This window comes from Chiloscyllium plagiosum, chromosome 36 (genome assembly GCF_004010195.1).
Source record: "Chiloscyllium plagiosum isolate BGI_BamShark_2017 chromosome 36, ASM401019v2, whole genome shotgun sequence".
Taxonomy (NCBI): Eukaryota; Metazoa; Chordata; class Chondrichthyes; order Orectolobiformes; family Hemiscylliidae; genus Chiloscyllium; species Chiloscyllium plagiosum.
Window position 1 is genome coordinate 29405307 of NC_057745.1, and position 15394 is coordinate 29420700.

Genomic DNA, 15394 nt, shown 5'->3' on the forward strand with positions numbered 1-15394 from the left:
ACCAGCTGACCAAAATTGGATGATTCTATATTAAGAGACTCTCTTGAGCAGCGTTCAAGATGTGGCCATGAAGTGATTCCTTTCCTTGAGGAACATCAGTGCAGAATATATTTAGTTTACCTAATATATAAGATGCAACCAGATAACTGACTTACTCACAGTCCAAGAACCATGGTTCGACTTTAAATTTATGTGAAACTTTACCTTATTTTCCCAGCTTGTTAGTGGAATTAACATCTTTGTCATGTCTGCCCCTTTTACTGTCACGTGTGATAAAACTGAAGCCAAAATTTAGCAATGGCTGCCATCTGCTTTGGTTAAAATAATGTAATGAATTGGGTCAGAGTTATGAAAAGGCACACAGAATTGCAAAATCTAGATTCTGGATGAAATCTTCGATTCTCACGTAACCTTATTGAAACCAGAACTGCTTGGATTATGAACACAAACATCAATTGCTGGAGAAACTCAGCAGGTCTGACAGCATCTATGGAGAGGAAGCAGCATTGACATTTTGGGTCCAGTAATCCTCCTTCAGAAACATTAGTATCGAGGTAAAGAGCGTGTGTGTACGTGTGTGTATGTGTACGGGGTGAATGGGAAAGGAACGAGCAGATGGGTAGAGACAGAGAAAGGCACTGCGAGGAATAGATTTTTTTATTCCCAAGTGAAAAGAGTGACCAAGCATTCAAAAGGAGAACACTGCTTAGAATGGTAGTTGGGTGTGAATTTTGAATAGAAGGTGGTACTTAATGGAGGTGGAGGGGGACTTGCTTTTTGGCTGGAAAATTGGCAAAAAGCTTCATGTTTGCTTTCCCAAGGAAGGTTTCACCAAATCAAGGGCCACTTGGATACTTAACAACATTAGGGGTTCTCCAGGGTAAAAGACTTCAGGGTCCCAGCAACCATGGACTGACAGCTCTGTGGAAGGCACCTAAACAAAGAGGTTTGACTGCTATCACGAAACACCCACCAAAGATTTAGTATTGTTATTGCATCCCAGATCAGGGGTTCATGGGGGAGTGAGAATGAGGATGATCACCAGTAAGGACAGGGAAGGGTGGCAGTTGACAGGATCCCCTCTCTGATGTCCTTTAAATAAGGACTGCCCTGATGTTCTGCCACCACCTTCCCTGAAAATATGCAAACCTGGATGAATATGGCAGTCTGAGGTTATTCAGTGGGTAATTATTCACATTATGGCCTCATTCATTGGGGAGGCTGTTCTGAAGCTTTCTTGCCACAGACTGAATCAGGATTGAGATGAGACAATGGCAGTCAGTGCTAACTGCTGTCCTGCATGATTAAATATCCCCAGCGCTATGGGTCTAGGCATTATATTCTGCCCTAAATGTCAGTGATTTGAATATAATCATTCTGCAACTTAGGGGAAAAAATGCACCTGTGGACAATTCTTGGTTGAAATCAAGTAAAAATATGTGTATGTACAGAATTTCATAGATAAACAGTGGTTAGCATAGCATGGGATTCCATTGGAGACAACTTGGTTGAAATGTCTGTGATTCTTTGTGAGCTCCAAATACTTTAACAATAGTGAATTGTAACAGAAATTATTAGATTAATATTGCTGTGTGAAGTGATTTATTGACTTACCAGGTAACTGTAGGACATCTCCCTTAAGTTCACAATATGCTACTTTCAATCAGATAACTTCTATGTCGACATTTAACATTAATCTTTTAATATTATTAGTGCCAATTTTATGTGCATTCTTGTTGAATGATATCTAGATTGGAAGTCATGCACTATCTTGAGCTGCTTAGTTTGTGGGTTGGATTTCCTTCTTGCACACACAGTACATTAAATAGTGGTTAATCATTTAACATTTGCCAATTGTTCTTTTTCCAAACCAAGAATTCACAACTTGTACGCTTGCTTAAACTTGGCATTCATGTGTATTTTCCGGAGCTAATGCAACACCAGTGTCCTTTCTCAAAAAAAAAATTCCATCTGCATAATCAGATTACCATGTAAACAGTATAGGATGTGCACATTTATCCAATACACATGTGGTGTACACAGGACATTTTTAATAGAAATGGGTGGAATGCACAGACATCTCTCTACAGTTTTGCAGTCTCTTTGCATTGAACAATTGGATTGTACAGTAGTGTCAAGCAATAATGCTTGCTTTTTTTTAACCTACAGGAAGTCAAATGGTCAGTCTGCCCCTTGTAGAGTAAGTGAAAAATACTTAATGTGTTAATTATAGAATATATTAACTAAGAAATAATTTTTAAAAAGTAAGTGGAACAAGGGACTGAGGTCAAGAGATGATATTTAAATTTTTTTTTCCCAAAATATATGTTATTCATAAAATTTGTAAACTGAAATGTTACATGAACATTGAAAGTTTTACCTCTGAGGATAGCTGGAGTGAAGAGGAGGCTGTGGTATACCTACAGCTGGCCCTGACAGAAGTAAATAGTTTGAAGATTAATGTGTCTTAAATTAGAATTCTTGGAAGAAGTATGAAGTGAACCTCAGTGTGTAACATAGATAATTATAAACTCAAGCATTACCTTTATCGTTTAGACTTTGTTTAGTTTGTTCTGTGCACAATAAAGTTTGTGGTTTTTTTATACAACTGAGATTTGTGGTTTGATTTGGTGGTTCAAATGAGTTGTTAGGATTTATATTTGAATCTTAGCAGTCCGAAACCAGTTTGTAACAATAGTCTCCGGATGCAGTATGGCCCATTATTCGCTGAATCATTTCTTTCACAGATGGAATCTGTAAATGACCTACAGGAGAGCGCACTGTAAGACATCAGCTTATCTGTTTTAATTGTGTTGTAGCCTATATGTGTTGGTTTACATTTTATTCAGCATCTGCAATTCATTGTTCTATTGCCCCTCCAAGGAGATTTGTCACCAAATTATAAAAACCATATTCATCTTTGGCTAATTTTAATGATTTTTGTTTTGTATCATGAAGGGGAAGAATTTATTAATTTAGCAAATTCAAGGTTTTGAATCCCACAATCAAATCCAGCACTGTCTCCTTCCAGTAGTATGAGAAAGAAGGAAAAATGTGTCCTTCTATGACACTTGTCATGATTAGAGGACATTGCAAGCACTTTACTGCCAGTGAAGTACATTTATGACGATAATATCGTTTTGATGCAGGAACAAAGGTTGCCATTTCTGCACAGCAAGATCCCACAAACCTCCATAATGATGGTGCTGAAGGCTGGATAAGGATGACAAAGTAGCAATGTCATTAAGGCCAGTAATCTGCTGGGCTGATGCCTTGGGCTTGGATTGAAATCCCATCAGAGCAGCTGGTAGCTTCTGAATAACAACCAGAAGAACTGCGAATGCTGTAAATCAGAAACCAAGACAGGAATTGCTGGAAAAGCTCAGCAGGTCTGGCAGCATCTGTGGAGAAAAATCAGAGTTAATGTGTTGGAACATTAACTCTGATTTCTCTCCACAGATGCTGCCAGACCTACTGAGCTTTTCCAGCAATTTCTGTTTTTGGCAGATTCTGAATTCAGTTAATGAATTTGGAATTGAATGCTGGTCTCGGTTATAGTAACAGGAAGCTGCCATTAAATATGTTGTGTACACCCATTTACTCTTGAGGGTAGAATATCGAACATCCTTACCTGGTCTGCTCTACATGTGCCTCCAGATCTACATTAATCTAGATCTTAGCTGCCCTCCACAAAGGCCTTTTGAACCATCTAGTCCAAGGGCAATTGGGAATGCATGGCAAATGCTGGCCTTGCCAGTAATGCCCATATCACATGAAAGAATAATGAAAAGAAAATTATATTTTCTCCTGATGTTATTTGAAGGATAACTATTGTTTAGCCCATCAGGGCGAATTTGCTTAAGTTTTTTTTTTGCAATAATGCCATGAGAGCATGTATGTTATCCTGGGAGGGCATTCAGCATTTCATCCATATGAAGCATACCAGTATGTTCAACACTCCATACTTCTGAGTTTTAGTGTCAGCTCAGATTTTGCACATCTGTATTGGGTATTCACTCTCAACGCTGTTACACAGAGGTGATTGGGTGTAATCACTGAATCATAACTGACACCTAATAGAGCCACAGAAAGCAATGTATATATACACAATATGTTCATGTAAGTTTTGTCAATAGCAAATAAATTGGTAAGTATCTTCAGGCTCCATGTGATGGGATTGAATGTAGGATACAGAAAATCCTCTGCATCTGTGAAAAGATGAATTCTTCTTTCCACGCCAAAAAGTACGTAACAACAGAAATAAACGTCTGCGGACAAAAATTGCATATGTGTGATTTTTAATGAGCTCTGCACTGGCTAATTTCATCGTTCACAGGGGTATGGAGGAATGAATCTATTTAAATTGGGAAATCAGCATGCACAGTTCATAGTGAGCCACCACCTTTGGTTCATATCTGGAGTAAATCCATCACAATCATCCCTTATTTGTACCAGTAACACTCTCACCGTCTGACCAGAACACACTGCTGTTTGATCATGAAATCTTCTGATTGTATTTTACAGTTTTGGCCATGATATTCAATGTACTTTTGGTGTGTTTGATTGTTGCTCAACAATAGTTGGGCAAATTGGAGGCAAAATTGGAAAGGCCCCTGTTTAGGCAATTAACCCAAGCTTGTTTCTTCTGATGCTACCTGCTGGCTAACATGATAGTTGCATATGGCACAATGCTTAACAGGCTATTAAGTGGCTGGATCCTTCATCATGGGGTCGTGAGTTCATTTGAGAGTACAATAATTTATCTTAAAAGTGAAGTGCATTCTGGCTGGAGCAAGTCCTGCATGTGGTTGGGAAGGTGTTCTGAGCATGAAAAACTGTGATGAATGATTGAATAGGAAACACATCATGCTTCCTCTTACTGTCTCACACTCAACCCTGCTGCAATCTTCTCAGCTGTCCCCTCTTTTTCGTATATTAGGAATATAGGAACAGGAGTAGGCCATTCAGCCTATTGAGCCTGCTGCACCCTTTAAAATGATCATGGCTAATCAAACACATTTATCCACCCCATCCCCATAACCCTTCACGCAATTGATCATCAAAACTTTATCAATCTCAAGAGTCAGAGAGCCATACAGTACAGAAACAGACTCTTGAGCCCAACCAGTGTATGCCATATTCTGAAACTGAACTGGTCCCACTTGCCTGTGCTTGGCCTACATCCCTCCAAGCCTTTCCTATTCATGAACTTACACAGATGCTTTTTAAATGTTTTAACTGTACCTGCATCTACCACTTTCTGTGGCCGTTCATTCCACATAAGAACCATCTGTGTTTAAAACAAAAGTTGTGTCCCCGTGTCCTTTTTAAATCTTTCTCCTCTCACTTTAAAAATATCCCCCTAATTTTGACTTTAAATATATTTTCGAAGACTGAGATTCCTCAGTCCTCTGTGGTCGAGAATTTCGAAGATGTACCACACAAAGTTTTAAAACAAAATTAGACTCTCTAACGTTTTACTGTGTCGACTGCTTGAAATATTTTGAAAGTTATATTGCCAGCTTTTCAGAGGTATGGTATACACAAAGCCAGTTACCCCACGCCACACTTGCACAGTTTCCTCCTCCTTGACAGACAACAAGAGGCAGCAGAACCAACCCACTGAGGGATTGGAGCAATTACCTCCTTGGGCGAGGCAATGCGATGTAATTGGAATAACCATTTCAGAGGTTAGTGCCAGTGGTGGGGCTGAAACCATTGAAGCTAGCTGCATGCTAATACCTTGTTCTTCTTCCATATTCTTTATCCCGAAATCTCAGATCATTAAAATGCACGTGACTTAAGTATAGAATGCTTGCTTCTGTCTCTAGCTCTTCACTCTCATTCTCTTTCTCTCCCCGCCCCCCCCACCCCGCCCCTCCCATTCATCCATCTTCTCTGAGCCTATCCTTATTCTTTTCTCCTTTTTCGATAGCAATGAGTTGTCACCTGGCCAGGCAGTGGTTCAGGAGCAGAGGTTGAAAAGCAAAAAGAAAGTGTTTTCAAATTGAAGGCATGTATTGTATCTTTAAGAGAGAGTGAATGCTATTCTGAACTGAGAGATTACAAGCACCTAGATAGCAGTCTCAGTGTATTGGATAATTGAAAAATTGTAATATTTGGCTGTGAAATGGATACCCGAGTTTTGGTTGCTGTTTTGACAACAATTCAAATTTAACCAGTCGGTTTAAATTATGCCCCAAGATAGTAAAACCCAAAAGAATTTGAATTTACTTTTTTTGCCAGCATTGAACCAATGAGAAGATCTGAGGTTGGGGGATATAAAATGCGGAACTTTTGAAAATTGATCAGAGAGCAACAGCTATCGAGACAGAAATGTATGGAGAGCTAACATCTTGCTCTCTCAGAAATTAGGAAACACTCTCAATCAAAGTAACATTTTCATATGAAACATATTTGCAGTAAAAAGAAAAGATGGCCCAGGGAGATATTCAGCAGAAGAAGAAAGATACAGAAGATGACAGTGGCTGTATGGTTTTGAAATTAAGTTGATGTAATTTTAATAAATGTCTTATTGGGACAGCATATTGTTGTAGGATTGGAGGCAGATAATAAGCAGTTAAGAGAAAGGGGGACTTAGAATTGTGAATACTTGTTTAATGTTCACTTTTAGAGTTAAAAAATAAATTGATGTTATTTTCTTTAAATAGTGGAATTTGTGAGTTCTCTGTCACTTGTATTTTACCAGATTATGAGGCGAGGTGAGCTTTTCTGGGTGTTTGGTTTATTTAAGAGAGGGGCTCACCTCCATGTCATAACAATAGTGATGAAACGCTATCATTTGGTGTCAACCTCTCTATTACAAATTCAGACACTGCTGCATTTACTTCAGAGGGGCCTCCACACTGTGAACAATGGGTACCACTGGCCTGTTGCCTGTAATCATAATATAGATGTCAGTTTGCCCACTGCTGAGCTTGCTTTTAAGGAGAAAGTATCATTTGGCTGGAGCAAGTGTTGGCAATGTTATGGAAAGGCATTCTGAGCAGAAATAACAAAGACTAATGTTGGACCAGGCCACATAGACCTCAGGCTGTTGCCTTGGAGCAGGGAGAAATAAGGCGCTACTTTAAAACAGGACTTGGTGTAGAACTTGGAGTGCATCATCTTCAATGTGAAACTGATAGCCAGCAACATGAAAAACCTTGTAGACCCAATTATGATGTAGCACCAATGTCTCAGCATTCATTGCATTGCAAGCAGAAGGTGCCTACCATCCGTGTTCTACAGTGGAAGCTCAGCTTGTTGCTTCATAGCTGCAGATACTACTGTTCAAACAGGCTTGTGAGGTCTTTCAGCAGTCCAGAAATATGTCCTCCTATAATTCTACATCTTTCAAAAGCAGTAGTTCTTGCCAATGCTGCATTTTTGCACTGTGCATAAAGAAAGTTTCTGCCCGACATACTTAGTTTATTTATACACCATTAAGTCACAGCTTTTCTGGTATACCTCCACTTAGAGGGAAATTCCAATATGGGCCTTGGCCTAGGTTTTTCAATATTACATTAAGCATTTGTACTGTAACCTCCTGCAATGTCAGTTCAGGGCCAACATTTTGTTTATTTTCACATGCAGTAAAAAAACACACTATAGTGCCTAAAAACTTTGATTTTTTTTTCTCAACTTCATGTTTTGTTTCAACTCTTTTTCAGGATTGCCCCCCTGAAGCGGGTGACTTCAGACATCAGCAGTGCTCCGCGCATAATGATGTGAAATACCAAGGACAGTATTATGAGTGGATTCCCCTCTACAATGACCACGAAGCTCCATGTGCACTGAAATGTCGGGCCAGAGGGACCTCTTTGATTGTGGAGTTATCACCAAAAGTTCTGGATGGTACCCGATGTAACACTGAATCCTTGAACATGTGCATCAGTGGAATTTGCCAGGTAACTTTACTTACTCTTGTGTAATTCCCTGTGGTGCATCTGTGCTTACACAGTACATTTTTATTAGGGTCAGCCAAGAATGAGAAAAGTGTGCATTAAAAATAGACTATTTGTTCCTGGTAAGTGTAGAAATGATGTGTTTCCTTAGCCTTTACCCATTTCTCTAGAAAAGCATATGCTCTTGCGATTCGTATATTCTCAAGATGTTTGGATATGACAGCAAAGGCTGTGGAGAAAAAGTGGATCAAACACAGAATGCTGGAGGAACTCAGCAGGCAGCATGATGGCTCAGTGGTTAGCAGTGCTATGTCTCAGTGCCAGGCACCTGGATTTGAATTCAGCCACGGGTGACTGTCTATGTGGAGTTTGCACATTCTCCCAGTGTCTGCGTGGGTTTCTTTTGGCTGTTCCGCTTTCTTCCTACATTCCAAAGATGTGCAGCTTAGATGGATTGACCATGTTAAATTGCCCATAGTGTCCAGGGATGTGCAGGCTATGTGGATTAAGCATTGGAAATGAAGGAATACAGGGATAGAATAGGGGGTTGGTCTGAGTGGGATGTTCTTCGGAGGGTAGGTGTAGACCTGATGGGCTGAATGGCCTGCTTCCACACTGTAGGGATTTTATGATCTGGCAGTGGAGAGACACTTTTTATACTAGACTTGAAATGTTAGCTGTTTCTGTCTCCATAGAAGTTGCCAGACCTGCTGAGTTTCTCCAGCATTTTCTAATGTTTGTTTAAGATTTCCAGCATCTGCAGTGTTTTGCTATGAAGAGTAAATGGCTGTTGCTTTCAAAGGCATTACTACAAGAGTATTGTTGAAAGAAGAAAATTTTGTCAAAGATCCCATCTTTTACACTCATCAGGACAATTGCAAGAATATCAAATCTTGAATGAAACAACAGTTTATACTGCATGAGGCACTAGGTGCTGATTGGTTGTCAAGTAAAGTCTGGGTGGTCAAAGCATTGCCATGAAAAATGCACTAGGGGACGTACTCGAAAGCTTTTGTTTAAGATTTAAGAAAATACATTGTTTGGCAAAGTATTGCTGTGAGGAATGTTTCTCAAGCTTTCTTTTCTTCCACTCGTGGGATGAGGTAGTCACAGGCTAGGACAGTATTTATTGCCCATCCCAAAGGAAAGTTAAGATTCAGCCACATTGCTGGGGGTCTGAACTCACATGTAGGCCAGACCAGGTAATGATGGCAGTTATATCCTTCCCCAAAGGACTTTACTGAACCAGATGGGTTTTGTCAACAATTGGGATAGTTTAGGTTTTTATTGAAGTCAAATTGCATGCTCTGCTGTGGCACGTCCCCTGAACATTGTCTGGTTCTCTGGCTTAACAGTCCAGCGATAATACTATCAGGCCATTGCCTCCCCTTTTACTTAATTGAAAGGCACAATTCCTCAACAAATTTTCTTTGTCTGCAGAGAGCTGGGCCCTCCAAGTGAAACTCTGTAGTATACCTAAATGAACCCTAACTGTCTCATTGAGTTTAAAATTAAAAAAAGCTTCCAGTATGAGCCTTTTCTCAGTAAAGCTCAAGCTCTGTCATAGCAAACCACTGAAATTTTACAAGATAAAACTTTGTTTCAGCTTCTGACATATGATCATATGATCTTAACCATTATACAATCACTGCCTGTTCTTGAGTGTTACTTTTCCTCCATTTTGCCAAAACAAATGGGATAGCTTAGCAATTTGTTTCTAGATCAAAAATGCAACATGGTCTTAAGCAGATGAGAAATAAGAACAGGGGTCAGCCATTTACTCTTTCAAACTTGCTCTGTCATTTGGTTAAGACCATTGATAATGTTTTACTCCAAATCCACCATTCTGCACTATCCCTTGACGTACTTCGAAATCTGTTTGCTCTGTATCTTGAATAAACTCAAATGACTGAGTATCCATAGCTTCCTGGAGTAGAGAATTTAGGAAGGTTCACAGTTTATTGATTGAAGAATTTTCTCCTTAACTGGTAACCCCTTATTGTGAGAAAATAACTCCCTGTTCTGTATTCCCCAAGCTGTAGAAACATCTTTCCATCTACCCTATCGAGCTTCTTCAGAATTATACAAGTTTCAGTAAGATCACCTTTCAGTCTTATAAATTCTCTGGAATGTAGGCCTTGTTTTCTCAAATTATGCTTCCATCCCCTCATCCGAGTCAAGAATGCTTTGTTGCGTTCTAGTGAGTGTAAGAAGACCAAACCTGTAGTGTCATAGAGTCATAGAGACGTACAGCATCGAAACAGACCCTTTGGTCCAACCCATCCATGCCGACCAGATATCCCAACCCAATCTATTCCCACCTGCCAGCACCCAGCCCATATCCCTCTAAACCCTTCCTATTCATATACCCATCCAAATGCCTCTTAAGTGTTGCAATTGTACCAGCCTCCACCACTTTCTCTGGCAGCTCATTCCATACACGTACCACCCTCTGTGTGAAAAAGATGACCCTTGGGTCTCTTTTATATCTTTCCCCTCTCACCCTAAACCTATGCCCTCTAGTTCTGACCCCAGGGAAAAAGACTTTGCCTATTTACCCTACCCATGCCCCTCATAATTTTGTAAACCTCTATAAGGTCACCCCTCAGCCTCCGATGCTCCAGGGTAAACAGTCCCAGCCTGTACAGCCTCTTCCTATAGCGCAAATCCTCCAACCCTGGCAACATCCTTGTAAATCTTTTCTGAACCCTTTCAAGTTTCACAACATCTTTCTGACAGGAAGAAGACCAGAATTGCACACAATATTCCAACAGTGGCCTAACCAATGTCCTACAATACTCCAGGTGTAAATATGACAAAGTCTAGGTATTTAATCCTGATTTTTCCCTTAATCTCTGCAGCAGAGTGATTAGTCTCTCTTCAATAGCTCATTGTACCTATGTGACTAATTTTAGAAAAATAACTCAAGGAAATTTGTGGATGTAATTCTGTATTTTTTTATAAATACAGCCAAACTGAATGATCAAAGCCCATTGTGTAGGAACTATGCTAGCATGAGTCAGGAAGTGATGCTTATTTGAGGTCATGGTTTTGAAGCCAAAAGATTGTAAGCTAAGAAAGGATTGCTCATCTTGTTTAGAAGCATAAGAGAGATGTTCAGAGTCCTTTTGGAGGGGAAGCAGTACTTAAGCCTTGAATAGATTTGGGTTTTATAAAGAGCAAATAGTGACTGAGGGTGAAAAAATGTTTGGCTTAAAAAGGGAAACCACAGGTCAGTAAACATTATGAGGCCAAGAATATTGAAAAATGAAGGATTAAGGGTGGAGTCATAAGAGGTAAGAAGCTGTACCTCTAGATTAGACTCATGAAAAACATGAAGAAATGAAGCAAATTTTCCATTTGCACGCTCTGGCATGAAGCCTAGTGGGAATGCAAATCAGGAAATTGTGCATACATAGTTCACAATTTTCTTTCCAATAATTTTAAATGGATGTAAAATCATGGGTTGTCTACACGATTTACTGCTGCAGGCTCCCAATGGACAATGCACCGTGCCAGGAGCTTGCAAGTGGAAAATTGACCCTTGTGTCTTTGTAGACTATAAAGAAACAAAGTTTTCTTTGCTTAATTGAAGGACATAGAAGAGCTGTAGAAATTCAGCTGCTGTCCTGCAAGAGATTTAAGATTGTGTTTTAGGGCACACAGTCTTAACAAGGGGACAACTGTAGAATGCACATCAGTACAAGAGTGGGTGAAGTTAGAAGTTAAGTGGAGGCCACCATTAACTTGTAGGAATACAGTGGAACAGAGAATAAAGCTCAGCCTGGAGCAAAACCTTGAGTTACTCCAATAAGATTCAGTGGAAGAGCCAAAGACTGTTGCACAGGTGGAGTAATTTTAGAACCAAACAGCCATGAACGTAACTTTGTTAGGATGCTGTGTAAAAATGATTCGTTTAGTACTGCCTGACATCAGAGCTTTTTTAGATGTCCAAGCCAACACATCCTTATAGTCAATGCCGAAAGTATGGTTTAAGAGTTAACGATGCTTTCTCCAAAATAAGGTCCTCTTAAGAATAGTCTTCCATGGTGTATCAAGTTTACTACATGAAAAAGGCTTGGGCCTCTTGTTTAGCATCATCAGGCAGATAGAGTGATCACTAAACCCATCGTCTGCACGTAGAAACATGGAAAGTAGAAATGGGAATGGATCATTGGTTGTTCAGGCCTGCTCTGCCATGGTGATGATGCCATTCAACTCCTTACCCTGCTCTATTCTCACCCCATACCCTCTTATCCCTTTAGCCCAACAACTATATTGATCTCCTTCTCGAGGACATTCAATGCTTTGGCCTCAACTACTTTCTGTGGCAGAGAATTCTATACATTCACCACTCTGAGTAAAGTAATTTCACCTCATCTTCGTCTTAATTACCTACTCCATAACTTAAGCTTTGACTTGTGGTTTTGGACTCTGTGGTCATTGGAAACTTGCTTCCTGTAAATACCTTGTCTTTTCCCTATCTTCCCCCTACCCCACCCATTTTATTCGTCTACCAGCCACGATCGACTCAGCTGATCTAGACACTCTTTATGTGTCACTCCTGCTCATTCCGGGAATCAGTCTGGTAACTCTTCACTGCACACCCTCCATTGCAAGAGCATCCTTCCTCAGATATGAAGATCAACATTGCACACAATACTCCAGATGTGGTCTCACCAAGGCCCTGTAAAATTGCAGGAAAGCATCCCTTCATCTCTCACTAAGCAAGCCAACATACCATGTACCACCTTTCCTGCCTGGGATGCCTTCATGCTTATTTTCAGTGGGTGATAAATCAGGATGCCCAGATCTTGGTGCGTCTCCCCCTTCCCTAATCAGTCACCTTTCAGATACTTACCTGTTTTTGCTACCAAAGTGGATAATCTCATGTTTGTCCACATTATATGTTAGTTATGAACATTGATCATGATGCATCCTACTCAAAATATTAAAACACAATAAAAACATGATGGCAACAAAAGGAGCTTAAAAGATAAAGATAGAATTGTGATGAGAATTAGTGATGTGTTCGTAGAACTGGACAACATGGAAGGAGACCAGTCAGCCCATCATGTCTGTGCCAGCACTATGAGAGAGATCTCCAATCAATCCCACTTCCCTGTTATTTTCTCCAAAGTCCTGGATATTTTTCATTTTCTAGAATTTATCCAATTCCTTTTTGAATGCCATTTTTGAATTTACTTTGATTATCCTCCAAGGAAGAACATTCCCAAGCCCAATGGAGCGAAAAAACATTCCATGGATTATCTCCAGGTTCCTGCCTTTAAGGAGCTATTGCCCCAAAAAGCAGTCAGAGAGTGACACTTCCATCTTCAGATAATTTTTTAAAAATACTGTTTGCCCAGCCATTTCCATTTTGATATATGCTTTATATGAACACCCTATAAATAAAATAAAATTAACAGTTTGAGGATTCAATCCATTTAACATAAGAGGAACTTGAATTCTCCACTATCAATTATCCGAAAATCGGATTATCCGAAAGAGATCTTGAGGTCCTGTTAGAAACATTACATCAAAGATGTGTTTCCAACACTGATCACGTGCTTTGTTTCCACCGATTAAACAGGCACTGTCTTCAAATGACTGACCTCCTGCCCCCTCTGTCTCCCCACACCTTCCCTGGAGTTCTACAGAGTTCTAAATCCCCACCCCGCCCCAGAGAGGGGGCAGGGTTGGGAGGTGGGGGGCAGGTGAGGGGACAGTGTTGAAAGGGGGCAGGGGAGCACTGGGGGTGTGGGGGGGATTGGTGTTGGACAGGGGTTGGGGGGTGTCAGGGGTAGGCGGGAGTGGTGTTGGGGGCGGGGGCTTCTGCAGTCTCCTGAACAGGGAGCAGACGTTAAAAACTCCGAGCCCCAGAGGAAAGGCATTTAATAGATTAACCAAATAATCAATTATCCAAGCGAATAGTGCCCACCCATCTCGTTTGGATAATAGAGGTTCCCCTGTAAAGCTAAAACACTGTGTTCAACATGAGGCTTGTTCTAAACCTGTGTAGAGCTTTAGCTTGAGAAAGAAAGTATAAGTTTGAATCTTAATCTTCAGTATAATCTTTTACTAAGAATCTATCTTAATTGGTGGAGCTATGGATAATAAAACTAGGGTCACCAACTTACTGACAGAAGACAGTCATTTTTCACATGGTATTTAATGTTTTGTTCTGAATGCTAGCAGCCAGTTTGCACTTACAGCATTCACTTGGCAACACTTTTCTACAGTGTAACATTTAGTTTTAATTAAGCATGAATTTGGCTAGATGTTCTTCTTAGTATCTAAATGACCCTATTCAGCTGTAACTGAAGGGACAAGAGTTTAGTCTTTTGTTCAACACTGCCACTGACCCAGTAATTCAATAACTGACAACTGGCAATGGAATTATTAATCGTGATGTCGTCCTGCAATTGTTACTTCATTCCTGAATGGAGTCATTTTATTTGAATGACAGAGCATATATATGTGTGGTAACTATTGGTTAGGCATACCCTGTTCTGTACAGATTTTAGATCTCCCTCATTCCCAGGAATTGTGTTTTCACCTTTGAAATTATCCAGATATTTTTATTGTTCTGAGCAGAAAACAGGAGACAAATAGCATTGTTCTGTGAAATATCATCACCTATTGCTCTTGGAGAATGAAATGACTGTCACAAAATGTTTCATGCAGTGAAGAAATCAGAACACATTGGATTTGAGGTAGAAAATACTTTCTTTGAAAACCCATTTGAAGTTGGTATGCCCCGGAAACTTAATTTATTTCCATGCGTTTTCAATAATTTCTTATCGCATATTTGATAGTTTCAAATTGTGGCTGCAAAGGTGTGTGCTTAAAATATAGTTTTAAGTTTAAAAGCAGGAAGGTGATGCTGGAACTATGTAAAGCATTGGTTAAGTCACAGCTATAGTGTTGTATTCAGTTCTGGAATCCACAGTATAAGAGGGATGTGATTGCATTGGACAGGGTGCAGAGGAGAATTACCAGGGTTTTGCCTTGGCTGGAGAATTTTAGTTATGAAGCGAGATTGGACAGACTAGAATTGTTTTTCTTGGAGAGAGAAGGCTGAGGGAGGCACAGAAAGTCATAAAGGTATACAGCATGGAAACAGACCCTTCGGTCCAACTCATTTGATTAAGCATGCATTTGGCTAGATGTTCTTCTTAGTATCTTAAATGACCCTATTCAGCTATAACTGAAGGGACAAGAGCTTAGTCTTTTGTTCAACATTGCCACTGTAACATTGCCACCCAGGTAAATAGTGCAGTGAAGAAGGCATATGGCGTACTGGCTTTTATTGGTAGAGGAATTGAGCCCTGAGGTCATGTTGCAGTTGTATTAGACTCTGGTGCGGCCGCATCTGGAGTATTGTGTGCAGCTTTGGTCGCCATACCATAGGAAGGATGTGGAGGCACTGGAACGGGTGCAGAGGAGGTTTACCAGGATGTTGCCTGGTATGGTAGGAAGATCGT

General features: G+C 40.2%; 1 protein-coding gene across 4 annotated transcripts in view; it reads left to right on the forward strand.

Annotated features, from left to right (window-relative positions):
- Positions 1–15394, forward strand: part of adamtsl3 (ADAMTS-like 3) — a 672454-nt gene that overhangs the window by 339079 nt on the left and 317981 nt on the right. For all 4 annotated transcript variants that reach the window (XM_043677597.1, XM_043677600.1, XM_043677599.1 and 1 more), the window contains one exon: positions 7674–7910. In XM_043677597.1, coding sequence (XP_043533532.1) covers positions 7674–7910 — 237 coding nt within the window. The remainder of the gene's footprint in view (positions 1–7673; positions 7911–15394) is intronic.